The sequence below is a fragment of the Pteropus alecto genome, unplaced genomic scaffold, assembly GCF_000325575.1.
Source record: "Pteropus alecto unplaced genomic scaffold, ASM32557v1 scaffold202, whole genome shotgun sequence".
In the NCBI taxonomy this organism is placed as follows: Eukaryota; Metazoa; Chordata; class Mammalia; order Chiroptera; family Pteropodidae; genus Pteropus; species Pteropus alecto.
The window spans coordinates 2,286,322-2,301,270 of record NW_006432451.1 but is presented as its reverse complement, the minus strand read 5'-3'; the positions used below and the strand labels follow the sequence as shown (position 1 = coordinate 2,301,270).

The 14,949-nt window shown below is 45.9% G+C and overlaps 1 protein-coding gene across 1 annotated transcript; it reads left to right on the top strand.

Annotated features, from left to right (window-relative positions):
• Positions 1-5,742: 5,742 nt before the first annotated feature.
• On the top strand, positions 5,743-7,914 carry CLPSL2 (colipase like 2). The gene is made up of 3 exons (XM_006907435.1): positions 5,743-5,814; positions 6,555-6,677; positions 7,819-7,914. Exons 1-3 carry the CDS (start codon positions 5,743-5,745, stop codon positions 7,912-7,914), a joined length of 291 nt encoding a protein of 96 aa, XP_006907497.1.
• The last annotated feature ends 7,035 nt before the right edge of the window (positions 7,915-14,949 follow it).

Genomic DNA, 14,949 nt, shown 5'->3' with positions numbered 1-14,949 from the left:
CTCTCCTTCCTTCCTTCCTTCCTTCCTTCCTTCCTTCCTTCCTTCCTTCCTTCCTCTCTTCCTTCCTTCCTTCCTTCCTTCTTTCCTTCCTTCTTATTCTCTCTCTCTGTCTCTGTCTCTCTGTCTCTGTCTCTGTCTCTCCATCTCTGTCTCTCTGTCTCTCTGTCTCTCTGTCTCTCTGTCTCTCTCTCTCTCTCCTTTCCCAGGGCAGATATAACAAACACAGGAAATAATTTTGGATGGCAGCTTCTTGATCCTGAGGTCACAGCTAAGATGTGGTCCTGGAGCCAACAATTGCAATGATGGCCTCCTGACTCCCCCACCTTCCCAATGGTGGCAGAGGTAGTAGATTCCCTGACAGCTCAGTTCTGCAGTGAGTTTTAGATTTCTTTCCTAGAGGCTCAGTCTGATTCCCATCTCTCCAGCCCTTTGAATGACTTTGTAAGTTCCCAGTTATCTGGATTTCATCCCTTTTTGCTTAAAATAGATACAGTGGTGTCTGTTACCTGCAACTGAACCTTGTCGATGAAGTGCCTGATATGGAATAAGTGTCACTAAATGTTTGTTGAATGAATGAATGAATTAATGAATGGGTGGATGGCAAGTGGAGATTGCCAAGATGTCCACAGTGAGTTGGACAGTCATACCAATTGGACTCAATACAGTAGTAAAGCAGCCGACATACTGTAAGCGGGTAGTGAAATCAATTTGGTGGATTCTAACTAACATTTTTAAAAGATGAAATAGAATAGAAAATCTCAGAATAGATCACATGTAGTAATGTGAGTATTGTTTTGTGAAACTTTAGTTACACACACACACACACACACACACACACACAATTTGTAGTGGCAATTATCCAAATACTGAACAACCAGCATGACGTAGATATCAACTGATAGGGATGGATGCCAACAATATCTGCTGGTTGTCTGAATATCAGTATAAAATATATCTTTTGTAATAATAAAAAAAAGTGATTGAAATCCATTGGTCTATGGAACATAGCTCAAGACTTTTGGGGGTAAGAGGCAGCTAAGGGAACATGTCCATAATTCATTCCTGTCTCTGGAGCATTTCCTGAAACCAGAGCAACTCTCAGTGTGCTACAACTTGGGATATTCTAGACACCCATGTTTCTGCCTGCTGGTATCTATTCCCATGGGGAACCAGCATTCCCTCATCTCTCTTGCCCCTGAGAGTCTGCTAATACCAGTCCCTGGCCCCCTGGTCACAGTGATTGGCCCAAATTGAGCCAATCAAAGTTTTCTAGGGCTTCACATATGGGTGCTGAAGGGAAGTGCTGGGGCTTTAAACAGCTTTGCCCTCCCCACTTCCACTGTCCACAGGAAGGCAGTCTCCCTTCTGGAGAGGGAGAGAATGAGGCCAGTGTGAAGGCCGAAGCCAAGGAGAAAGACATCTGAGGTCAGCATGTGTGTCTCGCTGGACCCCTGAAGCCAGCCTTGCACAGCTACTGACCCAGTACTGTTCCTTTGGTTTTTATTTTTAAAATAAAATAAATAGTCCGTCTTGGGTTTCTTTCACTTGCAGCTAAAGGAGTGGCGATTACCTCATGGCTCCTTGAAGCAGGCAAGGACTGAGTGACTGAGTACTAATTGCCGAAGTGACTGAGTACTAATGTGGCTCAGAAACTCATTGAGTGAGAGAAGAATGAGATTCTGATCATCTGGTGCCAGTGAGTCTACACATGTACCCTACACTTACGCAGTGTGGGCAGGATGCCAGGAGGGAGCATCCCCTGTCACACTTCAAAGCTGCATGGAGCCCTCTGAAATCTGTCTCTTGCATGAACATTTCACCTGAATATATAGGGTTTGTGGGGAGCTCTCCACGGCCCCTCTGAGGAAGGCCTGGAGAAGCTCGGTCCACTTCCATGGGTGGAGGGCAATGGCCACCAGGTATGACTGCCCATTTCTGTCCTCCAGGTAGGAGCACCAGAGTCTGATGGCTGGGTAGGTCTGGAAGAGGCTGCTGGTCAGTCAGCTCTGTCTTCTCCCTCTAGGCCTTTCCCTGCAGCTGAGCCGATAGCCCCTGGGAAGAAATAAGATGAGAACTGTGTGTTCTGAGCCCTGCCCGTGGGTGTGTAGGTGTGTGTGTGGGGAGGGGGCGGGGGAGAGACAGCAGACAGACAGACAGAGACAGACAGAGAAATAGAGAAATCCTGAGGTTGGGCAGGTGTCGATCTTCCTCAGGGCATGCTGTACCTCTCCCTCTCTCGGAAGTCCCTCCTGTCCTCACAGAGAGAGCAGGGCAGCCTCCCTCACCCTCGCACTACTGGCTCCCAGGCAACGTCTGGGTCTCCCAGCCCTGACTCCAGCACTGCCATCACCAGCCCAAACTGTCCACTGAAGAGCCATTTCAGCTGAGGTTACTCTCATGGTCCCCAAAGTTCCCTGGGGGCACAGACTGCCCTGACTCCACTCTGCATCCTTCCACAAGCAGACAGCCCATCCTCACTGTGCTCTGCCTGCACTACTCATTCTCACCTCTAAATCTTTGTTCACTCTAGATCACTGCCTGGAAGGCTTGCCCGAATCTTAGTCAACCTTCACGCTTTGCAAAAGAGCCCAGGGCTGTCCTGGGCATTCTACATAGGACTTTGGGACCTCTACCTCTTCATCTCCAAACACGTTCCACTGAGGTCTTCTTCTTCAAGAAGCCTTTGCTGCACTGTCTCCACATGTCAAACTCTTTCAGGAGCCTACTTGTTCATCATTCTTCCCAGATTATCTTTCGAGTTCCTTCAGAAATGAAGTGAGTAACAAAGTTTTCACTAGGTCACTTTTCTCCAAAATTTTATTTTGGATATTGCAGACCGTTAAAACTTTCAACAAATTTTGGAGACCAACAGAATTTGTGTATATATATTTAAAAAACATATAAAACAACCAAGGAACAAAACGACCATTGTGTTCTTGCCACTGTTTCATAAAAACACGGAACACCAAAAAAGTAGGAAGGATATGATCTCAAAAAATAAAAAGTCATTCTTTAAATTACATTTATATTTCACCAAAAAAACCAGACTACCCTTTTTTATTTTTTTTCATTTTGCTGTAGACCAGTGAGAACATTGTCATGGAAACCACCAGAAAGATAAAGGAAAGAAAAAGAGACACTGGAGAATGTCAGAGGAGGGAAGGAGAAAGGACAAGGAATGAGGAGGGTGGGCGGACAGAGGTCCACCAGTGAGGGGATGCTCTGCCCTGAACTGATCCCCTTCTCCTTATACAAGACTGGGGTGGCCAGACTTGGGTCCTGACCAACAGGCAGAGCTGCGGCCATGCTCATAGGTCAGGCTGCTCAGTGACCACCCCACTGGCCCTAGAAATCCTGGAGATCTGGCTTCCACCCGCTCCCAGTGCAGAGGTGTTCTGGACTTGTGCTCGCGTCCAGTGCCAGCTGGATTTGGGAGACAGGCCATCGGTACAGGACAAAAAGTACAGGACTTGGAATCAGGAGCCCGAGGTATAGGCCTGGCTCTGCTGAGTCATTTTGAAAAGCCCCTTCCTTCTCTGGGCCTCAGTTTCCTCCACTTAAAAATGAAGATTCTGAACCAGTCTTGAGTCATTTCTGAGGAAAACTGAAGCCCTCTGTCAAAAATAATTTTTTAAAAGCCCTGAACAAAATATTTTGCATAGAATTTCACGGGCTCCACTAATTCCTCAAGGCCTTCAATTCCCAAGGGCCCCTGGACCCCAAACCAAGAACCCCAACCTGCCAATCTGGACACATAGCTGCTGGCCTCTTGCCTTCAAATATTCCCCTTTACTGGGCAGTCGACAATATTTTCCGATCATCACAATGGCAGGGCCAAACACCTCAGGGAAGGTGGTAACTCTATACAAAGAATTACTAGCCCCTGGGGCTCCTTGCCGGTTCACAGCGGAGCTGTGAAACGCAATGAACTTCATGGATGGAGACACGGTCTAAAGAGAGTTTCAGATTGTGACTCCTGGAGGGAGAGAACACAGTGATGACAGGAATCCCTTTACTGGGGACAAAGCCTTCTGGACACCTGACAAAGTGTAGGGCAGTGGGAAAAGCTTAGGCTCAGTAGCTAGAATGCCCTGGGGTTAGATCTGGCTCTGCAAATTAATTATGTTATTTGGGCAAGTTATTTTACCTTGAACCTTCTGGTTCTTCATCTGTACAATGGGGATAAGAATTATGCAGCAGAAACGATAAAATACTCTAAATATTTCTGGATTCCTTTAATTTCCCAGCCTCCCTTGCAGAAGGTTGAGGTTATGTGACTAGTTCTGGCTAATGGTCTGTGAATAGAAGAACCATGTGTCACACCTGGTTGAGGCACTGGAGCGTCCATGTGCTTCCTCTATCTCTCTCTTCCATCTTCCATAATGACCCCAGAGGCCAGTCTTGCAGATGGCGTGGCTACAAGGTGGAAGAAAGGTCTCTTGTCCCATATCAGACTTCACATGAGTGGCAAATAAAGTATTATTATGCCACTGAAATTTCGGGAGTTCTTGGTTGTGACAGCTAGTGTTAATTACAGGGAGGGCTAATTGAGATAATAGACACAAAACCCTGAGTACAGTGGGGGCTGTTATTTTTAGAAAAAATAACTAAGCCCCCCATATTAGTCCGCTCAGCTGTCATAACAAAATACCATAGACTGGTGGCTTAAAGGACAGAAGTTTATTTCTCACAGTTCTGGAAGCTAGAAGTCCAAGATCAGGGTGTCGGATTGGTTGGGCTCTTTCTGGTTTGCAGGTCGCTGCCTTCTCACTGTGTCTTCACAGGACAGAGAGAGTGACCGTACCTTCCAAAGGCCCTATCTCCAAATATCATCACACTGGGGGTAGGGCTTCCACATGGATTTGGGAGTACACAATTCAGTCTATGGCACACCCCTCTCAAGACCAGCCTCCTCAGATCTCCCCCCACTCCCCTGCACCAGACCTTTTTTTTTTTTAAGAGCACATTTTTAAATGCAGAAGCAGGCAAAAGTGGGGTGAGGTGGGAGTTTCATCCAAGGGAAACCGTGAGGAAGGCCTGCCTCCCCCCATTTCCACTGATCGCTACAGGCACTCTCCTTTCATCCTCTTTTTCCTTCTGAGTCTTCCTCCCTCCTCCCATCCATTCTTCCACACCCTGACTTTCATACAATTCACAGATAACTTCTTAGCCAATTAATCGACTCATTAGGACCGAAAGACTCATCTCGTCTTACCTCTTGATCCTTACAGATGACAAGACTGGGCCTGGAGAGGGTTTGAGAAGCACCAGAGGTCTGGGCTGGTTTATTCAAAAGATAAGGAGTTGCGGGGGGCGGGGCGCAATTTGGTGAAGCAGGGGCAGCAAGTCAGACTATCAAGAAGGGAGCGATTTTCAATTCAGTATACGAGTTTTGCATATTTTTTTCAAAATAAAGTTTTATCTTACAGTTTTCAGTTTTTATTTGGAAGTAATACATATGGAGGACCCCAGGTCCCCATAAATCCATAAAATTCGGCCTGTCCAAGGCTTGAATCAGGGTCTCACGGGAACGCCTTTCCTTACTCCATCCCTTTCCGGAGCGCTGGAAAAGGGCTTCTGCCGCGTTTTTGTCTCTGCTCTGAGACAGCCAGTGACCATTAACTTTCTCACCCTCCTCTTCCAGCCTAGGGCGGGCCCGGGGGAGCCGGGTCACGTGTTAGGGAAGGGGGTTTATCCAGGCGGCCCCTCTGGAGCTCCACCTGACCTCTGCCGCCTAAGCCCATGGCCACAGCCTTCGCGCTCATCGCGGGGGTCCTGCTCCCCGGCTGGGGAGAGTTCTCCCAGTTTAAAAAGGTAAGTTAATGAATGTGAGCCAAAGGGAATTTAGAACTTTCTACGTTGGTAGAGGGTGGTAGCCGAGGCAGCATAGTGTAGCCAGAAGGCTCCGGTTGGGTTTGTAGAGAGATGGCTGGTGGGAGTGGGAACCACTCCAAAGTGGGGATTTGTTTCCAGGCTGGAAGCTTGATGTGTTCCCAAATGGACGTCAATGCTCTGTTTCATCTCTCTGGTGGTCTGGAGGTGAAAGAAGGTGGGCTTATGACCAGCAGTACCCCCTTACCCCACCACCCAGCACCCACTCCGACCCTCTTAGTCTCAGGCCCCCCAGGCATACCTGCCTGCTCTGGTTTCTCCTCCTTTCCTCATACCTCCAGGCACAATGACTCTTCCCTTCTCCATCTTCCCCTGCCACTTTCTGCCACAGTCCTACTAAAAGTATGATCTGGAAGTATCTGTGCTCCCCTCCCCGCCCCGCTCCCCGCGCCCAGCACAGGTTACCCTTTTGGACTCACAGAATTGAGGGGGGCCTGGTAAAGGAGAGACAGAGAGAAAAACATTAAATCTCCACTCTTCCTCTCCCCTGCTCCTCTGAGTGCTGCTGGGGGTGGGGGTGGGGGCGGCGGGCAAGGGTTGTGCAGTAGAGGGTGGGACCTGGGGGTGACTGTCTCATGGCTTCTCTTCTTGGCAATGTCGAGAACCCTCCCCCACCATCCCATACAGCCAGAGAGCTAGTGACTCAGGGCTTGTCCCCACAGGTGAATGGGGCTGTATGTTCTCATCGCTCTGAGTGCTTCAGTGACTGCTGCCTCATAGACTTGGACCAGGGTGGTACCTTCTGTGCCCCCAAGGCCAGAATAGCCATGGCATGCTTACCCCAGGTGAGGCTCTGAGGTGGGGTAGCCCCTTCTGGCAAGTAGGGTGGGGAAGTTTAAAAAAAAACCCACGTGACTGCACCTGCTGTTTCACCCTCTGTTTGAGGTACCCTTTCTCCCTTCTCTTGGAACACTCCTGTTCGTCCTGCAATACAACTCCAGCCACCCATACATCTGAGAAGCCCCATACATCTCCGTGGAATTCCCACACTCTAGGCTCAAACCCTCCACAGAACGTGGATCTCCCTGATTTACTATGCCTTCTGTCTGCCTTTTCAAGGTCAGGATTGCAGCATATTCATCTTTGAACCCCCTACCCCTCAGCTTACTGCTCACACATAGTAGGTGCTCAACAAATGTTTGCTGAATGAATGAATAACTACCCTAATAACACTGAGGCAAAGTAGGTGGGAAAAGATCTTCTCCCTAGTAATCCCCACCTCCCTGCCACAATGGCCTTACTTCTAGAGATGAGCATGGCACTGCAGTGGCTGGACCACAGCTTTAGAGCTGGACCTGAGCGTAAATCCTGTTTTTTCCACCCCTTGTCTTTATGACCTCAGACAGGTCACTTCTGTTCTCTGAGCATTAGTTTCCTCATCTGCAAAGTAGGACTAAAGTACCTACCCCTCCAAGTTGTTGGGAAGAGTATGTGATCCTAGCAATGACAGTGATCAACTGAGCATGGTTGTTATTAGCTGATGGAGATGCAGGAAGCAGAAAGCACAGTACATCTGGTTCCTGCTCATCTTCTCTCATCTGGCCCTGTGCCCAAACCTTTCTAGGGAGGATGAGCTCGGCTTTCATGTTCCTTGTCAGGGGAGCTGCCAGTGCCCTTAGGACCTGGCCTGAGCTGAAGTGGCCAGAGGATCTTTTCATTATTAGTATTTAGTCTACTTTATTTCATTTAATCTTCACGATAACCTAGGAGGTGGGTTGCTATTGTTATCCCCATTTGACAGATGAGGAAACTGAGACAAAGAAGCTCGTTAACTTGCCTAAGATCAGGAAGTTATAAGCTGTAGAACTGACAGACCCCAGGTCTGTCTCTCTCCATTACTTGTGCTTTTGTTCTTGCTCCCCAAGAAATTTAAACCCTCTTCCCTGCACCTTGGTGACCCCCAACTCTCATACTCATTTCTCACAGACCAAAGGAGCCATCAACATCATATGCCCCTGCCAAATGGGCTTGCGTTGCAAATCCAAGGACGTGATCTGTCCTCGCCGGTGCTATTTGTTTTAGAGGAGGATGCAGGATTGTCATTACCATCCTCCTCCCCTTCCTGGAGCCAGAGGCCTTGGGACCCTCCATCTGGCTAAAAATCCAGCTCCTGAAACATTAAAGTCACTTCTTGGCTCTGGCCTCTGTCTATACTTCCTGGGAGAAGGAACCTAATAGGGATTGTTCCAGTTTGGGGGTGGGTGAAAGGGGAGACTGGAGGCACGAAAGAGCTTCCCATGGGGTTTGGCCCTGCCTAGAGGCCTGGTGGCCTCAGGGCAGAACTGCGGAAGGGAAAGGGGGTAATGGAGTGTGGATGAGAGAATGCTGGGTCCCGGAAGGGCCAAGTCTTGGGGTGGAGGGCTGTATTGGAGGGTCAGGGTTGAGGAATGTGCCTGAAGAGTGTATGTTGAGGTGCCCACAGATGGGTGTGCAGTAGGAGGGACTGAGAGGGGCCAAGTAAATGCTTTTCAAGAGAGGCAAGAGGGTGGAAGTCATTGAGAGATTATTTATGAGAGTATAAATGTAAAACAAGTATAAATGCAAAAATGCTCATGCCTGTGGTTGGAAAGGGGCACTGATGTCTCCACTCTCTCAGATATTATCAGTTCCATTTTATGGATAAAGAAACAGGCTCGGAGAGCTACATGACTTGTCCAAGGTCATACAGTGGGAATATCAATGAGGACTCTTTCTGCTGTAAGTATCAAACAAACAAACCAACCAAACCAAACAACAACAACAACAAATTGATATAGATAATGAGGGAATTCACTGGTGGTCAGAACTAGAAATCCAGAGGCAGGTCTGGCTGAATCTATGGCCCTCAGGCTGCATTCCTTCCCAGTAGCCACAAAAGTTCCAGGTGCCACCTAATAAAAACAGCTAAGGTTGAGGAATGTGCCTGGAGAATGTATGTTGAGGTACTCACAGATGGGTTTTACTGAGCACTTACTATGTCCCATGCACTGTGCAAGGTGCTTTATAATCTGTATTAACTCATTGTTATAGCAAGGTTATAGTAGGCACTATAATTGTCTTTATTTTACAAATAAGTAGTTAAAGCTCAAAACGTCCCTCTCAAAGGTTCACAGAACGGGGTGGGACTTGGATTTGAACCCAAGCTGTCTTGCTCCAGAGGGCAGGCTCTTAACCACAAATCTATCTCACATATGCATATTGTACCTTCCAGAGAAAAGAAACATCTCTGTCCCAGGATTCTTAGCAAATCTCCTAAGACTGATTTTGATTGGATTAACTTAGTCTGCAGACTCACCCCTGAACCAGTCATTGTGGTGTGACTTGCTTATTGGCTTAGGCTGGGTTATATATGGGGGTGGAGTCAGCCTCCCTGGCATGGTTCTGATAGGGGTGGGTGCACAACTATGGCACCCACCTGGCATCCCTGCGGCCAAGAGGGCACAAATGTAGTCTGGACTCGGAACTCTACCCCCTCTCCTGGCCAGATCCTGATGAAGATCCTGGCCTCAGCTCTGATGTCTGGACCCACTCTCCTAGATTAGTCTGGAAACTTGAGACTCTATCCCAAGTTTAGTCTTTCCTAGGGGACACCCTGTCCTGGACCCATTCACAACTCCCCATTTGACATAACCACAGTGCAGCTCAGAGATCCTTTGCTTCACACAGAAATTATATCTTGATCGTTTCCCCCATGTTACCAAAATGTTTTTAAAAGCACTAATTACTGCTTAATTTTTTGTATATGTGGACCATGTTTTGCTTAACTAATTCCCTCTGGGTAGACAAACCATCTATGTTCTTTAGGATACAAGTTTATAGCTGCAGAAACAGAAACCTACTCTACTGATGGCTTAAGCAAAGTAGATTTCTCTCACCTGGTAGTTGGAGGAGGCTGAATGGGGGTTGTCCATCCAGCTGGGTGAGCTTGTCCGTGTTCCCCACCTCCTTTCATCTTCTCGTTCAGCCATCTGCTGCTCGGATTCCTTTTTTTTTTTTACGGCACAGTACACATAGAAACATGGTATCTGTAAATCACCTTAGGGTAAAAATAGAAGGGCTTCGGGGCCCTAAAGTGGCTCTTCTGAGGGCAGAGGGGATCGTTACCTGTAGATACACTAGTCGGGAAGCTCTGCCCTGGGACATTTTGTTCCTTCGCATAGCTGAAGATGGCTCATCACCATATCTGCTTGCTCCACATTCCAGTTAGAAGAAAGGGGTAGAAGGACAGCAAATGCTCATGTTTTCTAAAAGGGCATGGACAAGAGCCAGCATGAACTATTTTCAGTTATATCCCACTAAGTAAAACTTAGTCAGTTGACAGTAGCTAGCTGCAAGGGAGACTGGTAAATGTGGTTTTCATCTGGGTATCTATGTGTCTAGCTAAAGATTGAGGTTCTAAAGGACAGAGGGAGAACCTACAGTGGCAACAACTTGCCACCACAAAACCCTTTATTATTATTTTACTATGTAAGGGCAGCTTGGATCCCATGACCTAGAACTAATGGTGTACTGCTAGGCAGCTCTTTCTTTAGTTGTGTACTCTGGCTTAACCAGAGCGTGGTAGTGGATGGGGAACACATAACCCTGAACTTCTCAGCAAGCCTTGTGGTAAAGCTCGGTTGAATCATTGTTGGAAACATGGCTGACTCATCGACAGTACTCAGGAGAGTAGCTATCTATATCTACATCTATATCTGTATCAAGTCATGCTTTCTTTTCTGCAAGAGGTAAACATGGCAAAATTTTTATGATGATTGAAGATTTTTAAAAAAGGAAAAAATTTGAGGTTTCTATCACAGAGTAACATATCTTCCTACCCCAAACATTGACATCATGCTATCCCTAGGCTTGAGTTTTGTGGCAGATGTTACTCCTCCTCTCCAAGTCCCCCTACAGGTAAAACACCCTGAAGCCAGACTTGAGCATTGGGAGAGGGACAGAGTGGGAAAAATACATAAGCACACTGACTCCTCCCGGCCTGGTGTACTTGGAAGGAAGGTGAGCCAATCATTTGCTCGTTTCCTACCCTCCTGCTCTGTTCTTTATCCCTGGGAACTACATTTCCCAGTCTCTTTTGTCTTCTGGCTTCTAAGACTGGCTGAAGATCAGGGGACAGAAAGGTAGGAGATGGGGTACTTGCCTTCTCCCGCACCCTTTGCCTTCCAGATTCAGGTGATGTCACCAGCAGTCCTCTTGTCTCCTTTAGGATAGCCCCTTTCCTGCAGCCCCCAGGGACTCCAGTCATAAGGCATTATCATATTGTTTCTCCAGCCATAGCAGGCATTGATGTCTTCCTGCTATTGTTAACCTCCCTGTTGCTTTGACATCCTGTTTGGTTTCTCTGCTTCTCCATCACGTGTGTGACCATTTCCACATATTAAATTTTCTCTGTTTCAAACACCTGGAGGAATTTCTGTCTTTCTGACTGGACTTTGGTAGAGAAGGAAACCTTCCAAATGGAGGCAAAGCTGATTCTGGAATGCTAGATCCTCCTTAAGTGAGTAGAATTCACTCGAAACACAATTGCTTTGGAAAGAGAGCTGAGAAAACGGTAGTGACTTATGAAAAGTCTTATAAATACTTTTGTTACCGTTGGGGCCGATGGGAGTTTGGTGTGGCTTCAGTGGCAGCAGGGAGGGAGAGGGATAGTGGCTTCGCAGACGTGTAGTTAGCATTTTCCCTCGGTTCTTCCTCAATTGACTCAGTAAAGAATCACAGGTCATTGAGATTTAGGAAAGATTTATTAAAAATATATTTTAGAAAGATAAAGAATGCCCCAAGAAGACACATGGAGAAAGACAAAGTATTCCCCAAGGAGGCACATGGTCCCAGCGCTGTAACCAACACAAGGGGTCCCTAAAAAGGCCACAAAAAGAGGAGCCAGAAATAGGAATGTTACAACCACAAGTCTATTGTCCATGATGCAGATTTAGGAAAGATTTATTAAAAATATATTTTAGAAAGATAAAGAATGCCCCAAGAAGACACATGGAGAAAGACAAAGTATTCCCCAAGGAGGCACATGGTCCCAGAGCTGTAACCAATACAAGGGGTCCCAAAAAAGGCCACAAAAAGAGGAGCCAGAAGTAGGAATGTTATAACCACAAGTCTATTGTCCATGATGAGTGGTTCCAAAGGTGTTCGTAGGTGATTGGCAAGTGAGGTCATTTTGATTGACACCTGGCTGCTATATATCTCCTTGCCTAGTGCACATGTGCTTACTCAGAATTCAATCTGTTATAATTAGGTTCATGAACTTCCAGGCATAAACATAGATTATAATGAAGCTTAAATTGTAGGCAAATTAGGGTAGTGCCTTCTGCACAGGCATCTGTAGCCAGATCAGGCCAGCTAAGACTATGAGTCTCCTGTCCTTTGTCTCTGGGGATACAGGAGGGATTCTCTAACCACCAGCAGGGTGTTCTTTGAGCGGTCTCTGGGCTGGGCCCCTATTCCTTTACTCCTCCTGTTACTCATGTCTGACTAGCTACCTAACACATTTACTTTGAAAAACTTTAAAACCATTAAAGACAATACACTAAATAAAAGTTATGTCAATGACATTTTGTGTTGCTTTAAATTAGGCATAATCGGTGGTTTCTTATAAATTCCCATTTGCCATACCTAAGGAACATGTACTGACTTTACCTGCCAGAGATTCATTATTCCCTTTCGCTTGGTGACTCTGAATTTCCTGGAAGGAAGCCACCCCTTCCATTCTCGGTCCGTGAGGTTGAGTGGGGCTTCATCCACATCAGAACACTGAATCCTCTAGACAGAGACTGATTCAATGGGTGGCTGTGACGCTTGTTCTGTTGCCCTGGCTTTAGGGAAAGGTTTGGAGATGGCCACATGACCCAGTTTGCCGAGGATTTGTATGAGTTAGTAAGATAAAATACTTTCTCTTTCACTGGACATAAGCATGGGAGAGAGTAGGTCTGTGGTTATTGGCAGCCATCTTAGCATTATGTGGACTCAGAATCGAGCCATCACAGAGGAGAGTGGAGCCAGGTTATAATGTCTTCATTTTAGCCCCCGGAACAAGCTGTGCCTTAAACCAGATAGCTCTGCCACTGGACTTTTAAGTTACATAACCCAGTAAATTCACTTTTTTCCTTAATCATTTTGGGTTGGGTTCTGTCGCTTGTAACCAAGTAAGTCCTGACTGATTCTCTGTCCCTTGAAGATGAGGAGCTTTTCGGAATCTCCCTTTCTTGCTATAGTAATAAACACTTGTTTTTGTTTGTTGCATTATGGTAGTTAACACGCTGATTCAGAGGTGCAGTTTTTCTGCATCTGTACATTCAAATGTTAATATGTTCCTCACTTGGAATTTTAGAGAAATAAACGTCGCTGAGAAGGCAAAAGCTCCAGGTCACTGGAAAGATTTAACCAAATCTTTCTTTTCCAATTCTAACAGCTCTATCTCTGTCCAAACACAGTCTCAGTCCCTCTCAGAAGCCTTATTGCTAAGGTGAGTTCTCCACTTCTTTAGCTTTCTTTTCTTTTTTCCAATACAGGGCAGAGGCAATGCTATGAATTTATTAAGTTCCACTTTATCCTCTTCTTCCTCAGCACCAGAAAGACTGCCTTCCTGCAGGTAGCTTGGGTTGTGTGAATATTTCTGGCCAGTAAAGTAACAGGTGCAACTTCTGGGCTAAGGCAGAGAAGAGCACGTGTGATATAGTAAAAAGAAAGACTCCACGTTTGATGATTGGCCAATGACGGCTTTCAAGCCCCCACTGCTCCTCTTTTGCCTCATATCTCGGCAAGTCAATAAGAAAAACACACGCTCCTTCCCTTGGCAGTGGTGGGAAGTACAAACCACACAAACCCCAGCCTGCTCACGAGAACTTCACTTTGACCCCATTTCCTAGCCACAGAGAAAGTTAAAGCCATGTACTCCTTTGTTCATGCCACTCACACCTCTTTTTTCTTTTAAATTTATTTTTATTTATTTATTTTTTTATGGTGACATTGGTTAACGAAATCCAGTAAGTTTCAGCTGTACATTTTAACAGTAAGGCATATATATATTTACACTGTGTGTTCACCTCCTATAGTTAGATTTCTTTCTGTCACCACATATTTGACCCCCTTTCCCTGTCTACCTCCCCGCTCCCTCCTATTCTCTGATAACCACAAGTCTATTGTCCATGTCCATGAGTCTCTGTTTGTCCTGTTGATTTTTTTTTTAATGCCGACAGCACCTGGTATTCCAAGGTGGTCTCCCATCCAAGTGCTAACAAGGCCCTACTTTGCTTAGCTTCCGAGATCAGATGAGATGGGGCACATTTGGGGTGGCATGGCCATAGACAGTCCTGTCCATTTGTTGCTTTTACGTTTATATCTCACATATAAGTGATATCACATGATTTTCAACTTTTTCTGTCTGACTTATTTTGCTTAGCATGATTATCTCGAGGTCCATCCATGTTGTCGCAAATGACAGTATTCCATCTCTTCTTATGGCTGAGTAATATTCCATTGTATATATGTACCACAGCTTCTTTTTTAAATTTGCATATTTTATTTTGTTTACTTTTTTTAAAAATTAAGTTTATTGGGGTAACTTTGGTTAATACAATTATATAATTTTCAGGTGTACATTATCATTTGACATCTATATATTCTATTGTGTATTTACCACCCGAAGTCCACTTTCCTTCAGTTACCATATTTGACCCCATTTACCCACTTCATCCTCTCCTTAAACCCTATATTTGACACCCTTTACCCCGTATACCTCCCCTCTACTCCCTTACCCTACTAGTAACCAACTAGTCTATAGTCCTCTGGTAACCATTAGCCTACAGTCCATGTCCATGAGTCTCTGTTTGTTCTGCTCATTTGTTGCTTTTAGGTTTATATTCCACATATAAGTGACATCATGTGATTTTCAACTTTTTCTGTCTGGCTTATTTCGCTTAGCATGATTATCTCGAGGTCCATCCATGTTGTCGCAAATGACAGTATTTCATCTCTTCTTATGGCTGAGTAATATTCCATTGTATATATGTACCACAACTTCTTTAGCTAATCATCTATCGTAGGACAGTTTGGCTCCACGGTGATTGG